The sequence below is a fragment of the Neofelis nebulosa genome, chromosome 1, assembly GCF_028018385.1.
Source record: "Neofelis nebulosa isolate mNeoNeb1 chromosome 1, mNeoNeb1.pri, whole genome shotgun sequence".
Classification (NCBI taxonomy): Eukaryota; Metazoa; Chordata; class Mammalia; order Carnivora; family Felidae; genus Neofelis; species Neofelis nebulosa.
In genome coordinates this window covers 131,664,793-131,688,805 of record NC_080782.1, presented here as the reverse complement: position 1 = coordinate 131,688,805, position 24,013 = coordinate 131,664,793, and the positions used below count along the sequence as shown (strand labels likewise).

Genomic DNA, 24,013 nt, shown 5'->3' with positions numbered 1-24,013 from the left:
TACTCTCTAGCTCCATCCATGTCTTTGCAAATGACAAGATTTCATTTTTTTTATGGCTGAATAATATCCCATTGTATGTGTATACACACACACACACACACACACACACACACACACACCCCACATATTGTATCCATTTATCAGTTGATGTATACTTGGGCTGTTTCCATAATTTGGCTATTGTAGATAATGCTGCTATAAACATGCATTGTAAACTGTATAAACATGCAAGTATCCCTTTGAATTAGTATTTTTATATTCTTTGGGTAAATACCTAGTAGTGCAATTGCTGGTTTGATACGATTCAGTTTTAATGCAGCAGACAGATTTTAAGAACAAAAGTTTTATTTGAAAATAAGTGCCTGAATGTCATTTAATGATGTCTTTTAAAAGCACATCATCTTAATACCTGTCACAATGGCTAGAAACAAAAAGATAAGAAATAACAAGGGTTGACAAGGATATGGAGAGAAAAGAACTGTCATGTAATGGGAAAGCAAACTGGTACAGCCACTATGGAAAACAGTATAGAGGCTCCTTAGAAAACTAAAAATAGAAATACCATATGATCCAGTTAATTCTACCACTGGGTATTTACTCAAAGAAAACAAAAACACTAATTTAAAAATAGACACTCCTAAGTTTAGGAGCAGGACTATTTACAATAGCCAAGATATAAAAGCAACCCAAGTGTCCATTAAAAGATGAATGAACAAGTAAGATGCATACAATATTGCTCAACCATACAAAAGAGTAAGATCTTGTCATCTGCGACGTGGATGGACCTAGATGGTATTATGCTAAGTGAAATAAGTCAGGCACAGAAAGACAAATACCAGAAGACTTCACTTACATGTGGAATCTAAAAAAAACAAAAGGCAGGAAGAGATGCATTAACACAGAGAACAAAGTGATGGTTGCCAGAGGGAGGCTGTTGGATAGGAAGGGCAAGTTGGGTAAAGAGGAGTGGGGGATAAAAGCTTCCAGTTATGGAATGAGTAAGTCACAAGGATAAAACGGACAGCATAGGGAATAAAGTCAATGGTACTGTAACAGTACTGAATGGTGATAGATGGTAGCTACACTTGTGGTAAGCATGGTGTAACATCTAGAGTTGTCAAATCACTATGTTGTACACCTGAAATGGATGCAATGGATGCAACATTGTGTATTACAACTATACTTAAAACTATACTTCAGTAAAAATAAAATAAAAATATTACTGATCCTTGAACAACATGGGTTTGAAATGTGCAGGTCCACTTATACATTTTCTTTTCAATAAATATAGTATAGTATTATAAATGTATTTTCTCTTCTTTTTAATTTTCTTAATAAAATGTTCTTTCCTCTAGCTTTTTTATTATAAAAATATAGTATATAATACATATAATATGTAAAATATATGTTAATTGACTATTTATGTTATTGGTAAGGCTATTATTTTTTTAGGGAGTCAAAAGTTTTCTTACTGTGCAGGGCTGGAGGAGAGGGTTGGTGCCCCTAACCCTTGCGTTATTGAAGGGTCAACAGTACTCATGATTTGCTTGTGTACAGGTAGTCAAGCTTCTGAATGCTTGGCAACTTTTTTTTTTTTTCCCAGAGAGAGAAAGAGAGAGAGAGAGAGAGAGAGCCCTCAAGTACACACCAGCAGGGGAGGGACAGAGAGAGAGGGAGAAATAATCCCAAGTAGGCTCCACACTATCAGCACAGAACCAGACATTGGGCTCAAACCCAAAAACTATGATACCATGACCTGAGCTGAAATCAAGAATCAAAACTTAATGAACTGAGCCACCCAGATGCCCAGTTTGGCCACTTTTAATAACAGTCAGGACTACACTTACTAAGCTCCAAAGAGTAATCCTATGGACTGCTCTCTGGAGCATTCTAATGGGTGACAGACACATTCTAACAGAACCCATTATGATTATAATTGCTGCAATCCCCTAATTGTGAGGTTTAATGTCTTCCCAAACCTCTCTTTCCAAAAAGTGCCAAAAGCTACAACCCTTCATTTTTCCTTAGGCTATGAATCCTCCCCTTCTCTATACGGGCTCCAGAGAGGAAAAGACATTAAGAGCTTGCATTTGTTTGGCAAGATTTTATATTCCTGTCTTCATGATTACAACCACATGCTAAAAATTTGTAAGGTAATCAAAAACTGCCAAGTATTATTATCATCTATAAAAAGGTACACATCAGATGATATATTATTTTGGACATCAGGAGTGAAAACTAAGACTGTCATTATGAAGATCTGTTCATTTCAATTCTCACTAACAAATTTAATGATCAAGAACTTTATGTGCCATACAACTATCTGAACCATCAATGCATTAATTCTAAACTACTTTCTTGAAAAGACCACATTTTTACCATTGTATTCTAAAACTTTGTAGTCTAGATTGGGTATGTATAACTAACTTGGATATGGCTTCAATGAAAAATCAAATGCTAACCTAAATTTGGAAGAGCTATGTGTTAATAAATGCTGGTATTAAAAATAACCCTACTTTGGGAAAAGAAGAAAATACACAATTAATTTAAAAGGAGTATGTGAATTTAATGCTTGAACAAGTCTTACAGATCAATCCAGCCTGGTCCTTCAATTTAAACTAAAGAAAATGAAGTGTAGAAATTAATTTATCACCTCTGAAACCTGGATAAAATAAGAACCAAATTCCTGCCACAGTAGAGAAAACTAAAATCTCGAGATTACACAGAAGCAATGAGTATTAAAAGAAAATATACTCTAGATTAGTTCCCAAGAACAAAAATAAAAAACTCAATTAGAAAAGAAGGGTGATCATGCTAGCTACAATCTAAGCTCCAGACAGGTATATGGAGTGCCTTTCGAAAGCCCCTGGGCAGAATGGACAGGGTCCACACTGGCCAAGCCATCATGTCCATCGTACCAAGCTGCAGAACAAGGAGCATGTGAATGAGGTCCTACAAGCGGCCAAGTTCAAGTTCTCTGGCCACCAGAAGATCCGCATTTCCAAGAAGTTGGACTTTACTAAGTTTAATGCAGGTGAATTTGAAGGCATGATAGCTGGCTGAAAAGTGGCTCATCCCAGATGGCTATGGGATCAAATATATCCCTAATCATAGCCCCTTGGACAAATGGTAGGGTCTGCACTCAAGAAAAACTTGGCACTGCCCCCTTCCTATTCATGCCCACCAAGAAATCCTACTTTCTGTCAAAAAGAAAGAAAGAAAGAAAGAAAGAAAGAAAGAAAGAAAGAAAGAAAGAAAGAAAGAAAGAAAGAAAGAAAAAGAAAGGAAAGGTGAGATTATTTAAAGATGAAGATTTTTCATATTAGAGAAGCGGTCCTCAACTCTAGCTGTCTATCAGAATGAGGTATTGAGTTTTTCATTTTGTTGTGTTTTTCAAATATAGTTGCATAAATAAGCCTTTCTCTAGGCTTCATAAGAGTCTCAGAGTAGAGTTCAGTTGTGTGAACTTTATTTTTTTTTTGGAAACCATGTTATTCTAATTCATACCTAGGGATTATAGTATTGGTAAGTTTGGACTTCCCATCTATACTCAAAACTGAATTATAAACAATTTAGACAGCAAAACCGTATAATGTGACAGCTCATAGGGACAGACTACAGTGAATAAAGTTTCTCATACCTTACAATAATGCAAGCCTAAGATACTCCTTTCATTTATTCTAACTCTGGGCCCTGACAAACACTTTTCCTTTTACCTGGAAAGCCCTTACTTAAATCATGCCTTAGGCTGGGTAACTCCCACTTCTCAAGATACAACTCAAGTATTATCTCTCTGCAAAGCATTACTGGACCCCTGCTGCTGGCCCAGGCTAGGTTACGTTCCCAGTCTCCAAACCTCTTTGCTCAGGTCTATCACAGAACATATCACACAATGTAGGACAATTTTCCTGACTCCTTTCTCAGTAGATTCTGTGATCCTCAAAGGTAGAATGTGAGCTTTCTTTTTTTTTTCATCTCTACCATATTGCAATAAAAGTTTGTCAGACAGAAGTTTGTCAGTCCATATTTGAAAACAGTATGTATAGTATTGTTCAAAATGCCTAAGCTTTTCTGGGCAAGAGACAGTCTGAATTTGAAAACAGTATGTATAGTATTGTTCAAAATGCCTAAGCTTTTCTGGGCAAGAGACAGTCTGAAACTTAAAACACTAGTTAACAGCAAGCAGATATGAGCAAATGTATTTTTTCTACTAGGCTATTTAAGGAGTCTCTTGATTAATATTTTTTTCGTGTACTGGCTAAGCCTAAACCAATGTGCATTCATTCAGGTGGTACTCCACCAGGTACATGTCACAGTAAACATGAAAATTCTAACTTTAAAGTATTTCTCAGGGCATCTGGGTGGCTCAGTTAGTTGATCACCCAACTCTTGATTTCAGCTCAGGTCATGAACCCAGGGCTGTGGGACTGAGCCCCACATCAGGCTCCATGCTGAGTGTGGAGCCTGCTTGGCATTCTCCCTCCCTCTGCCCCTCTCCCCAGCTGGCGCACTCTTTCTCTCTAAAAATAAATAAATAATAAAACAAAACAAAACAAAATAAAATAAAACAAAATAAAAATATTTCTCTCTGTTGCCACAATTCTCTTATAAGGTTAATCTCAACACTAACAAACTATGTGCATTAAATTGGATGATAAAGGCAAAAATAAAAATCAATGCTGACTAATAGTGATCTCAAAAAAAACTAGACTGATACATAAACATGACATTACCAGAGCGTGCTATGCCACTGTCTCTGTCTTCATTCAGCTCTCTTCCAGGCATGTCCATTGGATTGCTGTGAACTGTGAATTAAGACAAAACTGTCAGTTATAACACATACTGCTATTCAGGGTGATGCCGTTCCTTGTATATAGCAAATGAAATCATGCTTATCTTATTGCATTCCTTTATATTTTTCAATAGCATGGCACAAACCCAACACCAAGAGCTAGTACTCAGTTGAACAAGCTTTGAGATCTATGTGAAGATTTGAAATATAATATGAAAATGATACAATATCTAAAGAAGTAAAGGAAGACTAAAAGGAAGATATTCACAATACACTATTAAATGACCAAAAAGCATGCTACTAAACAATAAGAATGATGGTCCTGGCAGTAAGTGATGGGTATACAATGGTTTGCTTTACTATTCTGCCTATATTAATGTATGTTTAAAATTTCTTCATAATAAAAATTTTAAGAAAACAATTGGAATAGTATGATCCCAATTTTGTTTTTTGTAAAGATTAATTCTAGCTGACACAATGGCTAATATATATTTTTTTGCCTATTTTACAAATTTTCTGTAATAAATTTGTACTGTTCCTGCCTCATATTTATAAGCAATATAAATATCAATTAAAACAAGAAGTCAGATACAACTCCCTGAATACAGAGGCATGAACATACACTATAATCATCAATGTAATGATATAAACAAATACACTCACATACACCTTTTACACATCAATATAATGGTGCTTGTTCATCTAAATCTTAGCTCCAAGAAAAATCATTCTTATGAAATAATGTAGATCAGAAATTTTAAAATAATAAGATAGGATATTTTCTGCAATTGGTGAACTATGAGTACAAAAGCTACTCAACCATGGAAACAAGAGAGTGTCAAATTAGAAATTCTAGCTGTTATTATAAGAAATAATGTTCATAGTAAAATTTGGTTTAGGATTCTAAAGTTAAAATCTTTATTACATAATGAGATATGAAATAACAAACTAGAGTTTCATGAAAATGTCAATTCCACTGATAGCTGAAAGTTTCTGGAAACTTTTAAGAACATATTCAGTGAAAAGGAATTAAGTTCTCAGCTCAGAAATGTTTTCTTAACTACACCCTCCCCAAATGCATTTATCTACTCTCTTGTTTCCACAGCTAAACTACAGATTCTAGCCACTGGGGCACACCAACTAGTCTACCCACACAGCACATCGCAAACCTGCAAAGAAAGAGGCGCTCCTGATCAGGCGGAGCGGACCCTGTTCAGAGAATGCCCGCCTGGGGCTGCAGAACTGTGAAAGACCTACATGGCAAAAACGTAAAATACATATGAAAGAAGGCTGTTAGAGAAGCCATAAAGCGTCAGGAATAAAGGGTGAGCTTAGGCAGCACAAACGCACAGCAAGAGATATGGATGGAAACTTTTAAACTAAGTAAGAATAATTCAAACAGGGTTCCCTTCTTCGAAACAGGATGGTTTTCTTCTGGTCACAGCTGATGTCAAACGTAACAATTTCATGCCTATTTACTAATAAATCTGTATATATAATAATAAAAATAACCTTCCACTATACAAGGTAAAGTTTTTTAAATGTTCAATCTTTTCTAACCTAAAACAATGTTTTTAAAGATTCAAAAAAGCACAGTAACGTTATCTATAAAATGTGATATTTGCCAAATAAATTTATCTTTTAAAAAGTCAGTTTTAAGACTACAGCATTCTCCTGCCACTGTCATAAGGAGAAAACCACCTAAGTGCTTGGCTGAAGAAAGAGAACACAACATACAACAAAGCAGAAAAGAGATTTACTGGCAAAACAGGTATGAAACTTGTTTTTCCCTAACCTAGTAAAGCTACAAAGTAACTAACTTTGGAAGAAACCAAAGTTCCTAACCCAAGGGTCAGCCACAATGGAAGGAGGAACACCAACGCACCCATTAGGGCCAGACTCCCAGCTGTCCACAAAGCATGGCTGCCACACACTGGACCAAATGAAGATAACAGTGTCTAAAGACCCCAAAGGGGCAACATTATAGCCGGGAAGCAAGCAGCTGAGTCACCTGTTATGCTTAATCAAGATGGCCTAAAGAGTCACCTAGGAGGTTTACCTAGGAAAGAATAGGGGGCTTTCTGTTCTAAAAAGAAACAAATGTATTTTTCAAATTTGCTAATAGATATTTTTCTATAACAAAATTTCTAAAATTATAGTGCGCGTGAAGGCAATCCTTCTCTAGTCACTTCAAAACTTATCTAATGTCTTTAAACTCCTTCTTTACCTAGCACCTCCTTCCTTACTCTCAGGATATGCGACTTTGTCTCTCACAAGTATGCAGATGCAGATGCGTATGTGCGCACACACACAGATTTCACCAGACAGGAACTCTTCCTTTCCTACCCCCCTATCTCCAAACTTAATCAAACACTGACCCACCTGCCTCCTTGATGCCAGAGCAGTAACAACAGGAAACATTATTCAAGTCTTACTGTGTGCTAGGAACTTATTCAGTGAAAAATCCTGGGAAGCTCCTCCCTCCCTTCCAAAGCAAATTCTTCTATGTCAGATAGTACCTTCAAAAACCTTGCTTTACCGAGTAAGTACCACTTCTATCTCTAACCTTACCCTCCTTATAATCTATTCCATCAATATTTAAACACAGACAAAATTATTCTCTCCATATATCTAATCCTATATAATAGTTCAATAGTTCTTAAAATGTGGCCTAAGGACTCCTTGGGTCCTTGCAACCTTTCAGGGAGTCTGTGTAAAACTAGATTTTCTTAATGCACTTCAACTAAAACAACATATTACAAGAGAATGAACGTTGAAGCAGGCAGGAGAATACAGGCAATATTCTATTAAGCCAGAAATTAAAGAGATTTGCAAAAATGTAAAACAATGCCACTGTTCTTCATTAATTTTACTCGGAAAACAATCATTTCACAACATATTTACATTAACATGAAAAAGGATGTTAGTATTTTTTAATAAATTAATAAATGTTTAAAAATCTTGTTTCAATTTTTAATACAGTATATATCAACAAACGTAACCCACAAAAACAAAAACTCTCTGTGGTCCTCAATAATTTCTAAGTGTGTAAAGGGGTCTTGAGACCAAAAAGAGTCACTGATTAAATCTTGGAAAAAAGTCTAACCTCTGAGTCTCTCCTCAACTCTGGCTTCTATTCTCCCCACTGAAACTGCTCAAGTAGGCCACTAAAAGCCTTCTTATTGATTAATGCAGTCCATACTATCTTATATTACCTTATAGCATATGTGATGTTAAATTACACTTTGAACTTTCCCCTCACAGTTCCCAATGATAACATACTAAGTTTTTTTCTTAATCTTCTTTATGTGTTTCTCTTCACCTACTCTGTCTTTAACCCAGCATTTCCCAGGGTTTCTTCTTCAACAATCTTGCTTTCTCATTCTTTAACAGTTCCTAGGTCATCTCATTCATTCTCATGCTTTTACTTACCATTTACATGCTAATGATTCATAATTCATGGCAGACACAGCTAACTGTCTAACAAAGAACTGTGTTCTCCCTTCTACTGTATCAAGTAGTTTGTGGGAAGCAGCTGCCCAGCTAGGGATCATATTTCTCAAATCTCCTTATACGTATGTGAGGCCATGTGATTAGTTACTACTAATGGAATGTCAACAAAACTGATGTATGTCACGTTTAGGCTGAGGTTAATTATGAAATCGAGTGCCTTTTCCATTCTCAATTCCTTTCCACTGGCTTAGTGCAGCTGAGCACAACCTTGGAAACCACACAATGAAGAAGGTAGAATTCTAAGAAGGAAGGAACTCTAAAACATTGCTTGGAGAAAAAGTGTTAATCAATGATGAACACCCTTTCAAACTCCACATGGCTGAAAAAAAACCCCTATTGCTTTAAAGTTATTATACATCCATGGATTTTTATGTTACAGCATCTACCACGTCTACTAACTAACTAACCATAATGGATATCTTTACTTGAACACTCAACCAATACCTCCATTCCAATATACCTAAACCTAAAATCACCAATTCTTAATTTCTGATTGTCCCAATAAATGGCACTAATACCCAAGCATTTATACAACCAGATAGCAAAGTGCCACCCTTGCTTCCTCCTTTTTCCTCCCCCACTCCATCTAATTACCAAGTCAAGTCCTATCCACTCTATTTCCCATCATGAACCCCTCAAAAACACTCTACCTCACTGGCACAATCTTACTCTAGGTCTCCTTCTCTGTCACTTGGATTATCATAAGCAGCCTTCTTATATAGATCTTTTCTTCAATCCCATTGGTTCACTTGAATCCTTTCCCACTGCAATCAATACTCTTACAGATATAAATCTAATCCAATCATATTTCTATATCCTGACAACTCCTCTGTGGTGGCCTTGAGAATACATTGCAAAGACCTCCAGCTATAAGGACTATAATTGACTAAGTACCTCAAGCTACTGCATTCTGAAATCTATTGTGATGTTTGAGCAAGGCCACATATCCCATAGGCTTCTCCTAGTCAGTAACTGAACACAGGAGGAGTAGTAAGACAGGCACATTTTGGCAATACGTGGGTCACTTTTGACACCAAACTTTGACTCAGACTTGTCAATGGCCTTACCAAACCTTCCTTGGATTGCATGGTAGGATAGGACACTTCCATTTAATCTTCTATTCTCTTTCATTTGGGGTCAACATTTGTATCACAATCTGAGGGCTTTCTCAACCTTTCCCAGTTCCTTCCTCTTTTTCTCTCACATAGTCATTTCCCCTAATAATATCCTTGCATGTTTAATCATGTCTTGGCACCTGTTAAAAAACAGGCGGATGGGGCGCCTGGGTGGCGCAGTCGGTTAAGCGTCCGACTTCAGCCAGGTCACGATCTCGCGGTCCGTGAGTTCGAGCCCCGCGTCAGGCTCTGGGCTGATGGCTTGGAGCCTGGAGCCTGTTTCCGATTCTGTGTCTCCCTCTCTATCTGCCCCTCCCCCGTTCATGCTCTGTCTCTCTCTGTCCAAAAATAAATTAAAAACGTTGAAAAAAAATTAAAAAAAAAAAAAAAAAAAACAGGCGGAGCACCCAAACTAACATACATACCCCCACTGCTACCCAACTGCTTACAGCCTATATCCAAATTGCTCAGTAAGTCCCACAGTGCCTTCTGTGATCTACCTCCTACTTCTTGATTTAACCTCCTTTACTCCTATTCTTGGCTCCATCAACACTGGTTTATACACATTCTTTCTTCATGCCATTATCTCTTGCTCCTAGGCCTTTGCAAATACTATTATGCTTTTTCCTAGAACATTTCTATCTAAACATAAGGCTAATCCTTCAAGGTTAAGTCTCACTTCTCCAAGGAAGTCTTCTGGGACTCTCTAGGACTGAATTAGGTACTTCTCCTCATTTCTACCACATGTGCTCTTTAACATGTCCAAAAATTAACTGTAGTATACTGTAATTGTTGTATTATTTGTGTGATTCCCACTAACTATAATTACCAAATACGCTGAGGCAGGAATTGTGTCTGGTTTACCACTGTATCCTTAGGGCCTAGCAGAGTCCTTAGCAGGTAATAGGTGCTTGATAAGTATTTGTTGATTAACTAAAAATGTAAAGAAAATAAGAGATGGTCCTCAAATATCCTTAATTCACAATTATAAATGTGCAAGTTAAAGTCACTCATTATTTAAAGTCTATACTTTGTTAAATGGATTAATTTCCTATCCTACATTAAAACAGAGAAGATGAGTATATCTAGCATCTATAAGGTAATTTACCATTTATAAGTGATAATAGATTTGTATTATTAAAATAAACAGCTTTTAATTAACATCTTAAGCTTTGAAAAGTGTCAAATTATAAGGAAAAAAGATTCATTTATTTCCCTGTCACATTTTTACTTTCTTAAAACCAATAAAATAATCAAGTGAGTTAAGAAAAAGCAGAACTACTCTATTTTTCTAAAAAATATGCAAACTTTCTAAAGTACATGCCTGTCACTGTAACTAGCCCATACTATGTACTAAATAAATGGTTGCTCATTTGAATAAACAGGAATTATGAAAAATAATAGAATACAATACGGTTCAAGTTGGAAGAAAACCTTTTCTACTTATATATATATATAACTAATATTTATTAAAATTAATTCCAAATAAAAATTCTCACTAAATAGAGAGTAAGAGAAATATTTCTCCTAGTCTAAATGCTGTCCACATTCTGGGATACTATAATATTTTATGCACCAGAAATATGGTCAGCAGCAACTCAGATGAGCTTTCTAGGGTAAAACAAATGGCAAGAACTTTTAGGAACAGTCTGTTGAAATTAAATAACAATAACAATCAACTATCTGAATTATTAAATAAGCTGTTACTTTAATAAATCTTTTAAGGAACATGACATTTGAATATCTGCCCATTTATGTGAATTCAGGTCACAAAATGAGCACCATTTTAAAATTACTTCTATGGTTATGGAAGAGACAAGGGACAAAGTATAATAATAGTCTTCCTCAGCTGAAATATTCAAAAAAGCTGGTAAAGACTTTTTATATCAGTAACAGTGCCTTTCAAAGATGCATCAAAGTTAAAAACAAAAAACAAATCAGATAATCAGATATATCTTTAAGTTTTCTTTTTTCATATACAAAATAAATATTCAAATATATAAAAATTATGTTTTCAAATAATACAAATGTTATACATATTTGCAATTTAAATGCCTTTTCCACTTCTAGTATGTCAAACTCTGTGGTCTTATAAAAGATCTACATTATTAAGAAGTAAGTGCAAATCCCTGTTATAGTGTTAACCTTATTTAAAACTTATAAAACCAAAGAAATAATTTACCTATATTTCCAAGTAGTCCATTAATAACTGTGTTACTATCAGCCTTCAATGTACTGTTGTCTTGATTGATGAATTCAAGACTGTCTTGCAGCCTAAGGGAAGAGAAACAATAAACTGCAAATTCATTTTATACAATGAAATTTAAAGCATCTAACAGTTTTTTAAGTTTTAAGTATTCGTAATAGGACTATAAAGTACCTAATCATTTAGATCAGGGGTTGGCAAACTATACACTGAGGGCTAAATCCAGCCTGCTGCCTGTTTTTGTAAATAAAGTTTTACTGGAACACAGCCATGCCCATTCATATATGTACTGTGTATGGCTGCTTTAATGTTACAATGGTAGAGCTAAGAAACCAGACATACTGTCTGGCCTACAAAGCTAAAATTATTTACTATTAAGGCCTTTACAGAAAAAGATTACTGACCCAAATTTAAATTGTAAAGTTTCCCCTCATATCTTGGACCTGACATTAGTTTTGAAACTTCTGGCAGAAAAAAAAGACAAAAAAGGAAAAAGAATCCACCAAATATACAAAAAATATCTTCAGTTCACACATTATAAATGAACTGTATTACTCCTGTCCATAAATTACTCAGAATAATAGAAATAAAATTACTTTATGCTTTTAGTACAAAGTATCTGTCCTAAGAACCATCAATAAAAAATTAGAAAACATGAATAAAGTGAGAAGACTACAGCTAAAATCAGTGATTCCAATACAGGATCTCTAATTTCTACTTTAGTGTTTAATTCTTAAAAATTAGCACTTTTATCATCAGTATTTTTTAAGCATCCAAAATACAGTGAAATACATCTTTCCTTTTCCTTCCTTCCTAAAAGAAAAGCTAATAAAGAGCTACAGGTATTACAACCTTAGATAATAAAACACCTGAAAAGTCTTTAGGAACATTTACAATTAATGGAATCTTTTGAGAATTTTTCTAGTTTTGAGTAAACTCCTTACTACCTCCTGTTGCTTCTGACTTTGGGTATCCCTCAGACCCTTGCTAGCCAGAGTTCTGATACGGTCCCTGCAGAATCCATCACTGTGGTCCACTAACATCTCATCCTAGCCCCAGTTCTTCATTTACTAGGTCTGGCAGGTAGTCCAAGAATCTGATATCATATGTGCCTCTGTTTCAGCTTTACTATTCCATTTTTTTTTAATCCAAGTTAGTTAACATACAGTGTAGTCTTGGCTTCAGGAGTAAAAGAACCTAGTGATTCATCTCTTACATATGACACCCAGTGCTCTTCCCAAAAAGTGCCCTCCTTAATGCCCATCACCCTTTTAGCTCATGCCCCCATTCACCCACCTCCCCTCCAGCAACCCTAAGTTTGTTCTCTGTATTTAAGAGTCTCTTATGGCTTGCTTCCCTCTGTTTTTATCTTATTTTTCCTTCCCTTCCCCTATGTTCATCTGTCATGTTTCTCAAATTCCACATATGAGTGAAATCATAATATCTGCCCTTCTCTTATTTCACTTAGCATAATACCCTCTAGTTCCATCCACATTGTTGCAAATGGCAAGATTCCATTCTTTCTCAATGCTGAGTAATATTCCTGTGTGTGTGTGTGTGTGTGTGTGTGTGTGTGTGTGTGTGCGCGCGCACGCACACACACACACCACATCTTCATTATCCATCCGTCAGTTGATGGACATTTGGGCTTCTTCCGTGATTTAGCTACTGTTGATAGTGCTGCTATAAACATTGGGGTGCCTATGTCCCTTCAAATCAGCACTTTTGTATCCTTTGCATAGATTGCTAGCAGTACAATTGCTGGGTCGTAGGATAGGTCTATTTTTAATTTTTTGAGGAACCTCCATACTGTTTTCCACAGTGGCTGCACCAGTTTGCATTCCTACCAACAGTACAAAAGGGTTCCCCTTTCTCTGCATCCTTGACAACATCTGTTGTTTCCTGAATTAATTTTAGCCATTCTGACAGGTGTGAGATGGTATCTCATTATGGTTTTGATTTGTATTTCCCTAATGATGAGTGATGTTGAGCATCTTTTCACATCAATGGAACAGAATACAGAACCCAGAAAAAGACCCACAAATACACGGCCAACTAATCTTCCACAAGGCAGGAAAGAGATCTAATGGAAAAAAGACAGTCTCTTCAGCAAATGGTATTGGTAAAACTGGACAGGGACATACAGAAGAATGAAACTGGACCACTTTCTTACACTATACACAAAAATAAATTCAAATTAGATGAAAATCCTAAATGTGAGACAGGAAACCATCAAAATCCTAGAGGAGAAAAAAGGCAGCAACCTCTTTGACTTCAGCTGCAGCAACTTCTTCCCTGACATGTCTCCAGAAGCAAAGGGAATAAAAGCAAAAATGAACTACTGGGACCTCATCGAGATACAAAGCTTCTGCACAGTGACGGAAACAAGCAGCAAAACTAAAAGGCAACCAAAAGAATGAGAGAAGGTATTTGCATATGACATATCAGGTTCACTACCCTAATCCTGGCATTAACAACTTGTAGTATCCTTGTACCCCACCACGGCTTACCTAGGCCACTCCTGATTGCAGAGTTAATTCTACAGGGGACCTGAAAACTAAAGACCACAACATACAGGTACTAACTCAGCATGGCACTACAGAACGGAAAATCAGTATCTCATCCTAACATGGAAATGCAGTCAACATTTTACTTCCAGATATAGCTTCTAGAAGCAAATCAGAGAAAAGAGAAAGTACATTTCCTATTCTTCAACTAAACTAAAATGAGAAGTAATCTGGACTCCATACAGAGTGGCTCAATGAATGAAAAACAAGCCAGAGACTCACTTCAGTTTTAAGGATGATATAGGCTCAATATGAAAGGATAGAATAAGATACTCCAGGTAAATGGAAATCAGAAAAGAGCAGGAATAGCTATACTTATATCAGAAAGAAGACTTTAAGCTAAAAAGAGTAACAGGAGACAAAAATGGTCATATAATGATAAAAGGAGCAATTCATCAAGAAGACACAACATATAACAATCATGCACTCAACACCAGAGAACCTAAGCAGATTCATTTGCCAAATACTAACAGATCGGAAGAGACAATGATGCAATAATTAGTAAAGGACTACTTTCAACAACAAATAGTTCATCCAGACAGAAAATCAACAAAGAAATTTTGGACGTGAACCATACCTTAGGCTAAATGGAACCAAACAGATATATAAATATAGATACAGATAAAACAGTTTATCCACAGGGAAAGCTGAAAAATTCAGAATATGGGGAGATTAAAAAACATGCTCCTGAACAACTAATGGGTCAAAGAAGAAATCAAAAAGTAAATTAAAAAAATACTCTGAAACAAATAAAAATGGAAGCACAGCATATCAAAACTTGTTAGAAGTGCTGCAAAAGCACTTAAAAGAGGGCAGTTATAGTGATACATGCTTACAGTAAGAAGCTAGAAATATCTCAAATAACCTTGATTTACACCTCAAAAACCCAGAAAAAAAGCCCAAAGTTAGGAAGGAAATAAAGATCAAACGGGAAATATACGAAAGAGAACAAAGAAAAATAAATTTAAAGATCAGTTTAACTAAGGGCTAGTTTTCTAAAGAGACAAAATCAACAAACCTTTAGCCAAACTAACTCAAAAAAGAGAGAGAGAGAGACAGAGAGAGAGAGAGACAGAGAGAGAGAGGACTCAAATAAATGAAACCAGATATGAAAGAGACATTACACTGATACCAAATAAAAAGGGATCATGAAACTACTTATCAACAATTACATGCTAACAAAATGCGTAACCTATAAAAAATGGATAAATCCCAAGACTGAATATACAACCTACCAAGACTAAATCATGAAGAAATAAAAAATCTCAAAAGACCAGTAACAAGAAAGTAGAATCAGTCATTGATCAAAAACCTCCTAACAGAGAAATGCCAAGGGCCAGATGGTTTCCTTGGTAAATTCTACCAAACATTTAAAGAATTGATGTCAATTCTTTTCAAACTCTTCCAGAAATCAAAGAAGGAGTATTCCCTGGCTCATCTTACAAGAACAGCATGATCCTGACACCAAGGCCAGGACATTATAAGAAAATTACAGATCACTTTTCCTGATGATTATAGATGTAAAAATTCTCAACAAAATATTAGGAAACCAAATTCAACAGAACATTAAAAGGATCATTCAATATGATCAAGTGGGATTTATCCCTGGGATGCAAGGATGCTTCAATAAATGCCAGGCAATAAAGGAGAATTACCACATTAAAAGAATGAAACATAAAAATCGTATGATCATCTCACTAGATGCAGAAAAAGCATTTGACAAAACACAACATCTTTCCACGAAAAGAAAAAAAGTCAAAAAAGTAGGTTGGAAGAACAAATATTATTAAAATGTGCATATTACCCACAATCATCTATAGATTCAATGCAAGTCTTATCAAAATTCCAATGGCATTTTTCATAGAAATAAGAAAACAATCCTAAAATTTGTATGTACAAAAGACCCTGAAAAGCCAAAGAGATCCTGAGAAAAAGAACAAAGCCAGAGGCATCATATTTCCTGATTTCAAACTATACTACAAAGCTAAAGTAATCAAAACAGTATAGTACTGGCAGAAAAACAGACACAGAAAACAATGGAACAAAATCAAAAGCCCAGAAAAAAAAAACACGCATATAAAGAACATTTAACAAAGGAAGGAGAGTACCTTCAGTAAATGATTATGGGAAACTGGGTAACTACATGCAGATGAATGAAATTAGAACCCTATCTTACACCATTCACAAAAATGAACTCAAAATTGATTAAAGACATAAACATAAGACTTCCAAACTGCAAATCTCCTAAAAGAAAGCATAGGGAAAAAGCTCCCTTGACATTGATTGTAGCAGCAATTTCCTGGACATGGCATAAAAAGAAAAGCACAAGCAACAAAAGCAACAATAAGTAAATGTGACTACATGAAACTAAAAAGCTTCTGCACAGCAAATAATCAATTGACAAAATGAAAAGGCAATCTATGGAATGGTAAAAATATTTGCAAATCATGTATCTGTTAAAAGGTTAATATCCAAAATATATAAAGAGCTCATACAAATCAAGAGCAAAAAATAAACAACCTGACTAAAAAAGTAGTAACTTCCTCTGAATATTCAGAAGAACTGACTAGACAGTTTTCCAAAGAAGGCATCTGACAAATAGCCAAGAGGTATATGAAAAGGTGCTCAACATCACTAATCATCAAGCAAAGGCAAATCAAACCACAACAAGGTATCACCTCATACATATTACAATAGCTAACATCAAAAAGACAAGAGATAATCAAGTGGTGGCCAGGGTATGGAGAAAAGGAAACCCTTATGCACTTTTGGTGGGAACATAAATTGATATAGCCACTTGAAAACAGTATGAAGATTCTTCAAAAAATTAAAAATAGAACTACCGTATGATCCAGCAATCCCACTTCCTTGGTATATATTCAAAGGAACTGAAATGAAGATCTCACAGACATATCTGCACTCAGGTGTTCAATGTGCCATTAGTGACAACAGTCAATAAATGGAGACAACAGATGAATGGATGTCATACACATACACAACACACACGCATGCATGCACGCACTCACACAAAAAATGGAATATTATTCAGCCACGAGAAAGAAGAAAATCCTGCCATTTGCAACAACATAAATGAATCTTAAGGGCATTATGAGAAGTGAAATAAGTCAGACAGAGAAAGACAAACACCATATGATATCACTTCTATGTGGAATATAAAAAAATTGGACACAGAAAAACAAAGAAGAGTGGTGGTTATCAGGGGCTGAGAGTGGAGGAAACGAGGAGATAATAGTCAAAAGTTACAAACTTCAGTTATAAGATCAGTTAAGTTCTGGGATCTAATGGACAGCATGCTGATTATAGCTAATAATACTGTATCTGTTATACTTGAAAATTGCTAAGAGGTTAAATCATAGCTGTTCTTACCACAAAAAAGAAATAGTAATTGTGACAGCATGGAAGTATTAGTTAGCTAATGCTATGGTGGTAATCATTTTCCAATATATGAAAGTATCAAACCAATGTGCTGTACACATTAAATTTATATAGTGTTACATGTCAATTATATCTCAATAAAGCTGGAAGAAAAAAGGCTGGCTTCTGTGAACTTTCAAACTTAAGGAGTAGAAGAAAATCTCAATTTAAGCTGCAACCCCGAGAATACTCTGTTAGTTTCCCTACTTTGCACATCCTAAATAATTAATTCTCCCTGCATTCATAATCACTTACGTATTGAGACTTCCACAGATACTGCTGCCAGTCCGTGCAGTAAAAACTTTGCTAAGCATAAGCTGTGGAGGGGAACTATGAAGAAAAAGAAAGAAAGAAAGAGATCAAAACTAAGACAAGGAACTTCTCAATTTATTATAAATCAAAATATGTAAGTGACAGACATTTCACTATATAGTTACAACAGTCATGAAGTAGCATGAACCCCACAAAATATCATAAACTGAGTATCTGACATGCTCAATCTGCATGAAGACTATATGAAATTCTCTCATGTTTAAAAATTACATATTCTAACATGGATAATGAAAAATCAGAAAAGCCCTCACCGGATCTGATGAATTTTTAAGGTAGATCCTTTGTAGCTCATTGCTACCGAGCCAAACATCATCTCTCCAAGCATATTGGCATCAGAAGAGCACCGGGAACCCTAAAAAAATAACCATAACATTAATCAAATTGCAGAATGTCAAACCTTATGACTATTTCCAATATTGAATTTTATTGACAATTGCTTTGCTATAGTTATTCTACATAATGGGTTTTTTTTTTTTTTTAACGTTTATTTATTATTGAGAGGCAGAGCGAGGCAGAGCATGAGCATGGGAAGGGCCGAGAGATGGGGAGACACAGAATCCGAAGCAGGCTCCAGGCTCTGAGCTGTCAGCACAGAGCCCGACGCAGGGCTCGAACTCACAAACCCAGAGATCATGACCTGAGCTGAAGCTGGATGCTTAACCGACTGAGCCATCCAGGCACCGCTACATGATGATTTTTTTAAGTGATTCTACACTGTATACACTGTTCTACAGCTTGATTTTCTCCATTTCACAATGTCTTACACATCTAACCATACGGTTATACAAAGATTCCTTTTGAACAGCTGCATAGTATTCTACTGTATGAAAATACCACAGTTCCCCTTACTGATGGGCTCTTTAGGTTACTTCCAGGTTTTTGCTATTACAATATTGCTTAAATGAACATTCTTTTTTTTTTTTTTTAAGTTTAGTTATTTTTGAGAAAGAGACAGAGAGAGAGAGAGAGAGAGGGAGAGGGAGAGGGAGAGGGAGAGGGAGAGGGAGAGGGAGAGGGAGAGGGAGAGGGAGAGGGAGGGAGGCAGGCAGGGGGAGGGGCAGAGAGGGAGAGACAGAGAATCCCAAGCAGGCTCCACACGGTCAGCACAGAGACTGACATGGAGCTTGATCCCACAAACCATGAGATCGTGACCTGAGCTGAGATCAAGAGTCAGACACTTAGCCAACTCAAGTGAGCCACCCAGGTGCCCCTTAAATGAACACTCTTAACCACATCTTGTGCATATGCAATGTTTCTCCAGGACAGACAATAAGAAACAGAATTCACTGAACATGCAGAACAGTTTTCACCACTCCTGCTGTACAAAAGAGATATTCACAAACACGGTAATTTACCTCTACTTTGTATTTTTTTAAAAGGACTTATTTAAAACATGAGAATATCTCATCTCAAAGAACTCCAATTAAAAGTTATTCCTTTCCATCATTCTGTCTTTAATTATCATCCATTTCATCACTAATTAGATACTGTGGTAAATATCACTAATTACCCCCTGAAATATCTTATTCCTTATTTTTTGAAGTCTAATGTGTTTCAGGGCAGCAATGTGCCCAACTGAAAAAAAAGAAAAAACAACTGCATTTCACATCCTCCCTTAAAGACAAATTTAGGGGCGCCTAGGTGGCTCAGTTAGTTGGGCATCCAACTTCAGCTCAGGTTATGATCTCTCGGTTCATGGGTTCAAGCCCTACGTCAGGCTCTGTGCTGACAGCTTGGAATCTAGAGCCTGTTTCATATTCTTTGTCTCCCTCTCTCTCTCTGTTCCTTCCCCACTTACACTCACTCTCTCTTTCTCTCTCTCAAAAATAAATAAAAGATTTTTTTAAATTAAAAAAAAGACAAATTTAGAGTTGGTTTCTACATTTCGAGGGTTAAACTAATGGCTGGAGTTGGAGCTTTCACAATTTATACATTTATATGCATGAGATATAAATGAAAGTCACTGGAAATGGAGATACCATATTAGGAACACAGAGCAACAATTTAACAATTTAACACATTAACTCTGGGTAAGGAGAAAGATAAGGATACCATGATCTCTAAAGCCATCTTGAACCCTAAATATCATACCTAGATGGCCTACCTTCAGACCTGTCATCCAGTGAAGAAAATAATCCCTAGGAAAAATGTAATTCCTAACTTGTAGTTATATAATAAAACTGATAAGAAAGAGGACCTAAGTAACTATCTAAGATAATAATTATTCACAAATTTCATTAAACCATTCTATCATAAAAAATCAAGAATTAGGAGTTTTAAGAAAATACTTAAAAGACTCTTCTGATATTAACAATAAAGTAACAAGGACCCTCATTTTACACGTGGAGGATACGAAATATATCTGTACACTATTTTTATTTTTATGTGATTCTTCTACTCTTTTGCTTATGTACTGCCCATTTTGGATTAAAGAAATCTATGTATTTACATTTGTCAACCTTTCTTAAAACAGACATCTTCAAATAGATGTCTATTTCATCATAATTCAAATAGATGCCATTTCATCATAATTATTTCATATTAGTTTTAAATATATATTCACTTACATATTTTTTCTCTCTTAGGTGTTAGCCTTAATTTTGTTTTAATAAAGACAAAAAGCTAATGTTTAAAGAAAAAAACACTTTTGATATACCTATTTAATAAAAGAACTCATCTAGGGATTTGGTTAAGAAAAAACTTTTATTTCAAAACACAAAGGTTTGGGTACTAAAAGTAACATTTTAGAAACAGAGACAAATAATTTTTTAATGATCAAATGGGAGGGTCTTTTTTTTTTCTCCTAAAAAAAAAAGATCAATGCAAGAGGTGCCTGCGTGGCTCAGTCCGTAGCCTCTGACTCCTAATTTCTGCTCAGGTCATAATCTCACAGTCGTGAGATGGAGCCCCACGTTGGGCTCCACGCTGCTTAAGATTCTCTCTCTCCCTCCTACTTCCCCTCCCCAGCTACTGTTCCACCCGTATCTAAAAAAAAAAAATTAATGCCAACCCTACTTGGCAAACTACACTGCTTCTGGTTAATGACAGAAGTGAGAGCCTTCTCTTACAAGCTCATTTTCACTATAACGTGGCTAACTCCATTCTTATTTTGACTAAAATTATTATGAATTTAAGTATCAAAGCAGTTACAGATTTTAATACTAAACTAGAAAAGAAACCTCAGAAACCAAAACGCAGTAAAAATAAATTGGTGTTTAAATTTTATCAGACCATATAGTTTGCTAGTAAAGGTTCTCTTTGCCTGCTCTAATACATATCAAATACTCAGCATAAATGTCACTGGCATATTTATATATGACATAATCTATAATAAAGGTTATAATTTTAAAGTGCTATTACTTTAATACTTTTTTTATAATGCCCTTATTAAAAAGGCAATTTTTTGAACATACTCATTGTTGGAAGTTATTAATCTGTAATAATCTGTGTTAATCAAAGATAATGTTCTAGTTACCTGAAATCACATTTTATCAAGGGTAGTGAACTATATGCTACAATAATTCAATGTCTCTTACTAAAAAAAAAAGAGTTCCAGGACCATAGTCAGCCTACTATCAGAATATCTGGGCACAAAGCCTAGGAATCTGTACCTTAAAAAAGAAAATCTTGGGACACCTAGGTGGCTCAGTCAGTTAAGCATCCAACTCTTGGTTTCGGCTCAGGTCATGATCTCACAGTTTCGTGAATTCAAGTCCCACATCAGGCTCTGCACTAGTAGCACAGAGCCTGCTTAGGATTCTCTCTCTCCCTCTCTCTGCCCCTCCCCCAATCACACTGTCTCTGTCCTTCTCAAAATAAATAAATAAACTTTAAAAATAAAATTTTTTAAAGAAAATCTCTAGAGATATTGATGCAATATAAGAGTCCAATCACTCAATGCTTCAGGGTTCCTATAATCTGTATCCATGTGCTAATTTTCAACTCCAAAATATTAGGAAGAAAGGCAAGCTTACACAATTCATCAAAGTAGTAAACATCCAAACTGGTATAAGTATGATGATATCACATAGCATATAGCACAATTAGGAACTTATTAATGTATCATGCTTAAGCTGGAGGAATAAAGGTGGACAGGGGAAATTATGTACTACCTCTTAATATCTGGATTTTAATAACTTCAGAGCTCTTTCATAGATACTGTCATATTGACATCATATAAGGGTCACTTTCCTTCCAAACACGACTACCTAATTACAAATAATTTAAAAGCCCAGGATTCCATTTTGGTACCGCTAAATATAAAATACTTGTGATGCATTCATGCAAGCTTGGATGACATGAATAAATTCACATAGATGACATTTACTTGGTATGAAACCAAACACTTATCTTATGTGAAATATAACAAATTTAAAGAGAAGTTACTATTAGATACTATTTTGTTTAAGTTTGTATTTTAAAAGAAGAATCACATTACTTTTGAAAAACAAAAATGTCCATTTCTGCATGTGTATAGTTCCAATCATACTTAATTTCATTCTACAGCCAAATTGTATTATATTATATTAATCTTCATTATTTCAATAAATTAAAGATATCTAAAATAAATTATTCTCATAACCCAAAAAATCTGACTGGTAAATAAAAGGGAGAAAATACTCCTGGCTACCTATGACCATAGTTTTCTGTACTTTTCCTAAGATTTATCAAAATGCATAAACATACTTCTTTAATTATCTGTCTCCACAGCTACAATGTAAGCTCCAGGAGGGTAAGGACTAGTTCCTATTGTACGGCAATCCCTAGGATGGTGCATAACACATCACGGACACTCAAAAATATTTGTAAATTAATGAATAAATAAATGACATCAATGATCTTACTTGGTACTTAGGACATTGGTCCTTTACATCAGAAGATGAAGTCACAGAACTATCCAGTGAGGAAGAACTGTCTCCTCCAGGTTTCAACTGGCAGCATTTCCCAAAGACTTTTACTTGAGCATCACTACAGAGTTTCTGAAATAGAGATATTATTCCCATTCATGTTTTAACAAATTTTTCACCATATACAAGTTTAATTTACAGTATAAAAGCCTTTAGAAAAAACAAGTATGAAATAATTCAAAATATAGCCTTAATATATTGATTTTACTACATTTTCTCCAGTACTGTTCTCTATTCTTTGTCTCATAATTGTAATAATATTTGTGGAGTTTGTGTTGTGCTTTTCTCATAAACATTGTTAAATCAAGGGAGTTTTTCTATATTATTATGGTCTAAAACAATATTCTTTACAAGTGACTTAAGAGATAGCAGCAGTTTTCAAGGTATTTGATCTCAAACTCCCTTTAGGCCTTTTGTTTCTGTGAGTTAGATCCATCAATATTTTCCCATATAAGACATTAAAGCTGAGAAATTTTAAAATATTAATTCACTTAAATATACAATATACCCATTACAAGTTAACATAAATAACATATTTTTAAGGAAGAAAATTTCTATGCAGATATGTAGGGATAAGACGAGAAATACAAAGCTTTTATATTTTACTAAATGTATGTGTATGTGTTTACATATATTAAACATACATGTTTATTATTTTGAAATGAGAATGTATTCATGTGTTGAACAGTTAAATGTTTTGTTTTGTTTTTTGCCTTTTAAAAAATTTAAATCCATGATAGTTTACACATAGTATAATAATGATTTCAGGAATAGAATTTAGCAATTCATCACCTACATGTAACACCCAGTGCTCATCCCAACAAGGGCCCTCCTTAATGCCCATCACCCATTTAACCAATGCCCCCCCACCCAACTCCCCTCCAGCAACCCTCAGTTTGTTCTCTATATTTAAGTCTCTTGGTTTGCTTCCCTCTCTGAACAGTTAAACTTTTAATAACAGCTAAGTTTAGGACAAGAAGGTTGTACAGTGGCATAGTATGAAAGCATAATGTATTTCTATTCCTTTTTCTTCATTCTCTTGCTTTTCTCCCACTCCCAGATTCTAGAGCTTTCACTGCTCACAACTACCAAAGGTGCAATCTACCAAGGACTTTGATACTCCTAAAAATATTTTGGTGCTTTAT

At 35.3% G+C, this 24,013-nt stretch overlaps 1 protein-coding gene across 4 annotated transcripts in view; it reads right to left on the bottom strand.

Annotated features, from left to right (window-relative positions):
- The window catches only part of FNIP1 (folliculin interacting protein 1), a 155,238-nt gene that overhangs the window by 44,368 nt on the left and 86,857 nt on the right, over positions 1-24,013 (bottom strand). For 2 of the 4 annotated variants that reach the window (XM_058717084.1, XM_058716994.1), the window contains exons 3-7: positions 18,213-18,313; positions 17,884-17,958; positions 11,603-11,694; positions 5,962-6,045; positions 4,734-4,805 (exon numbers count right to left, since the gene is read on the bottom strand). In XM_058717084.1, the coding sequence (XP_058573067.1) occupies positions 4,734-4,805; positions 5,962-6,045; positions 11,603-11,694; positions 17,884-17,958; positions 18,213-18,286 (397 nt within the window). In that variant the 5' untranslated portion in view covers positions 18,287-18,313. Of the gene's footprint in view, positions 1-4,733; positions 4,806-5,961; positions 6,046-11,602; positions 11,695-17,883; positions 17,959-18,212; positions 18,314-22,805; positions 22,941-24,013 lie in introns of all 4 variants that reach the window. The other 2 variants (XM_058716846.1, XM_058716925.1) reach the window with 2 other exon arrangements.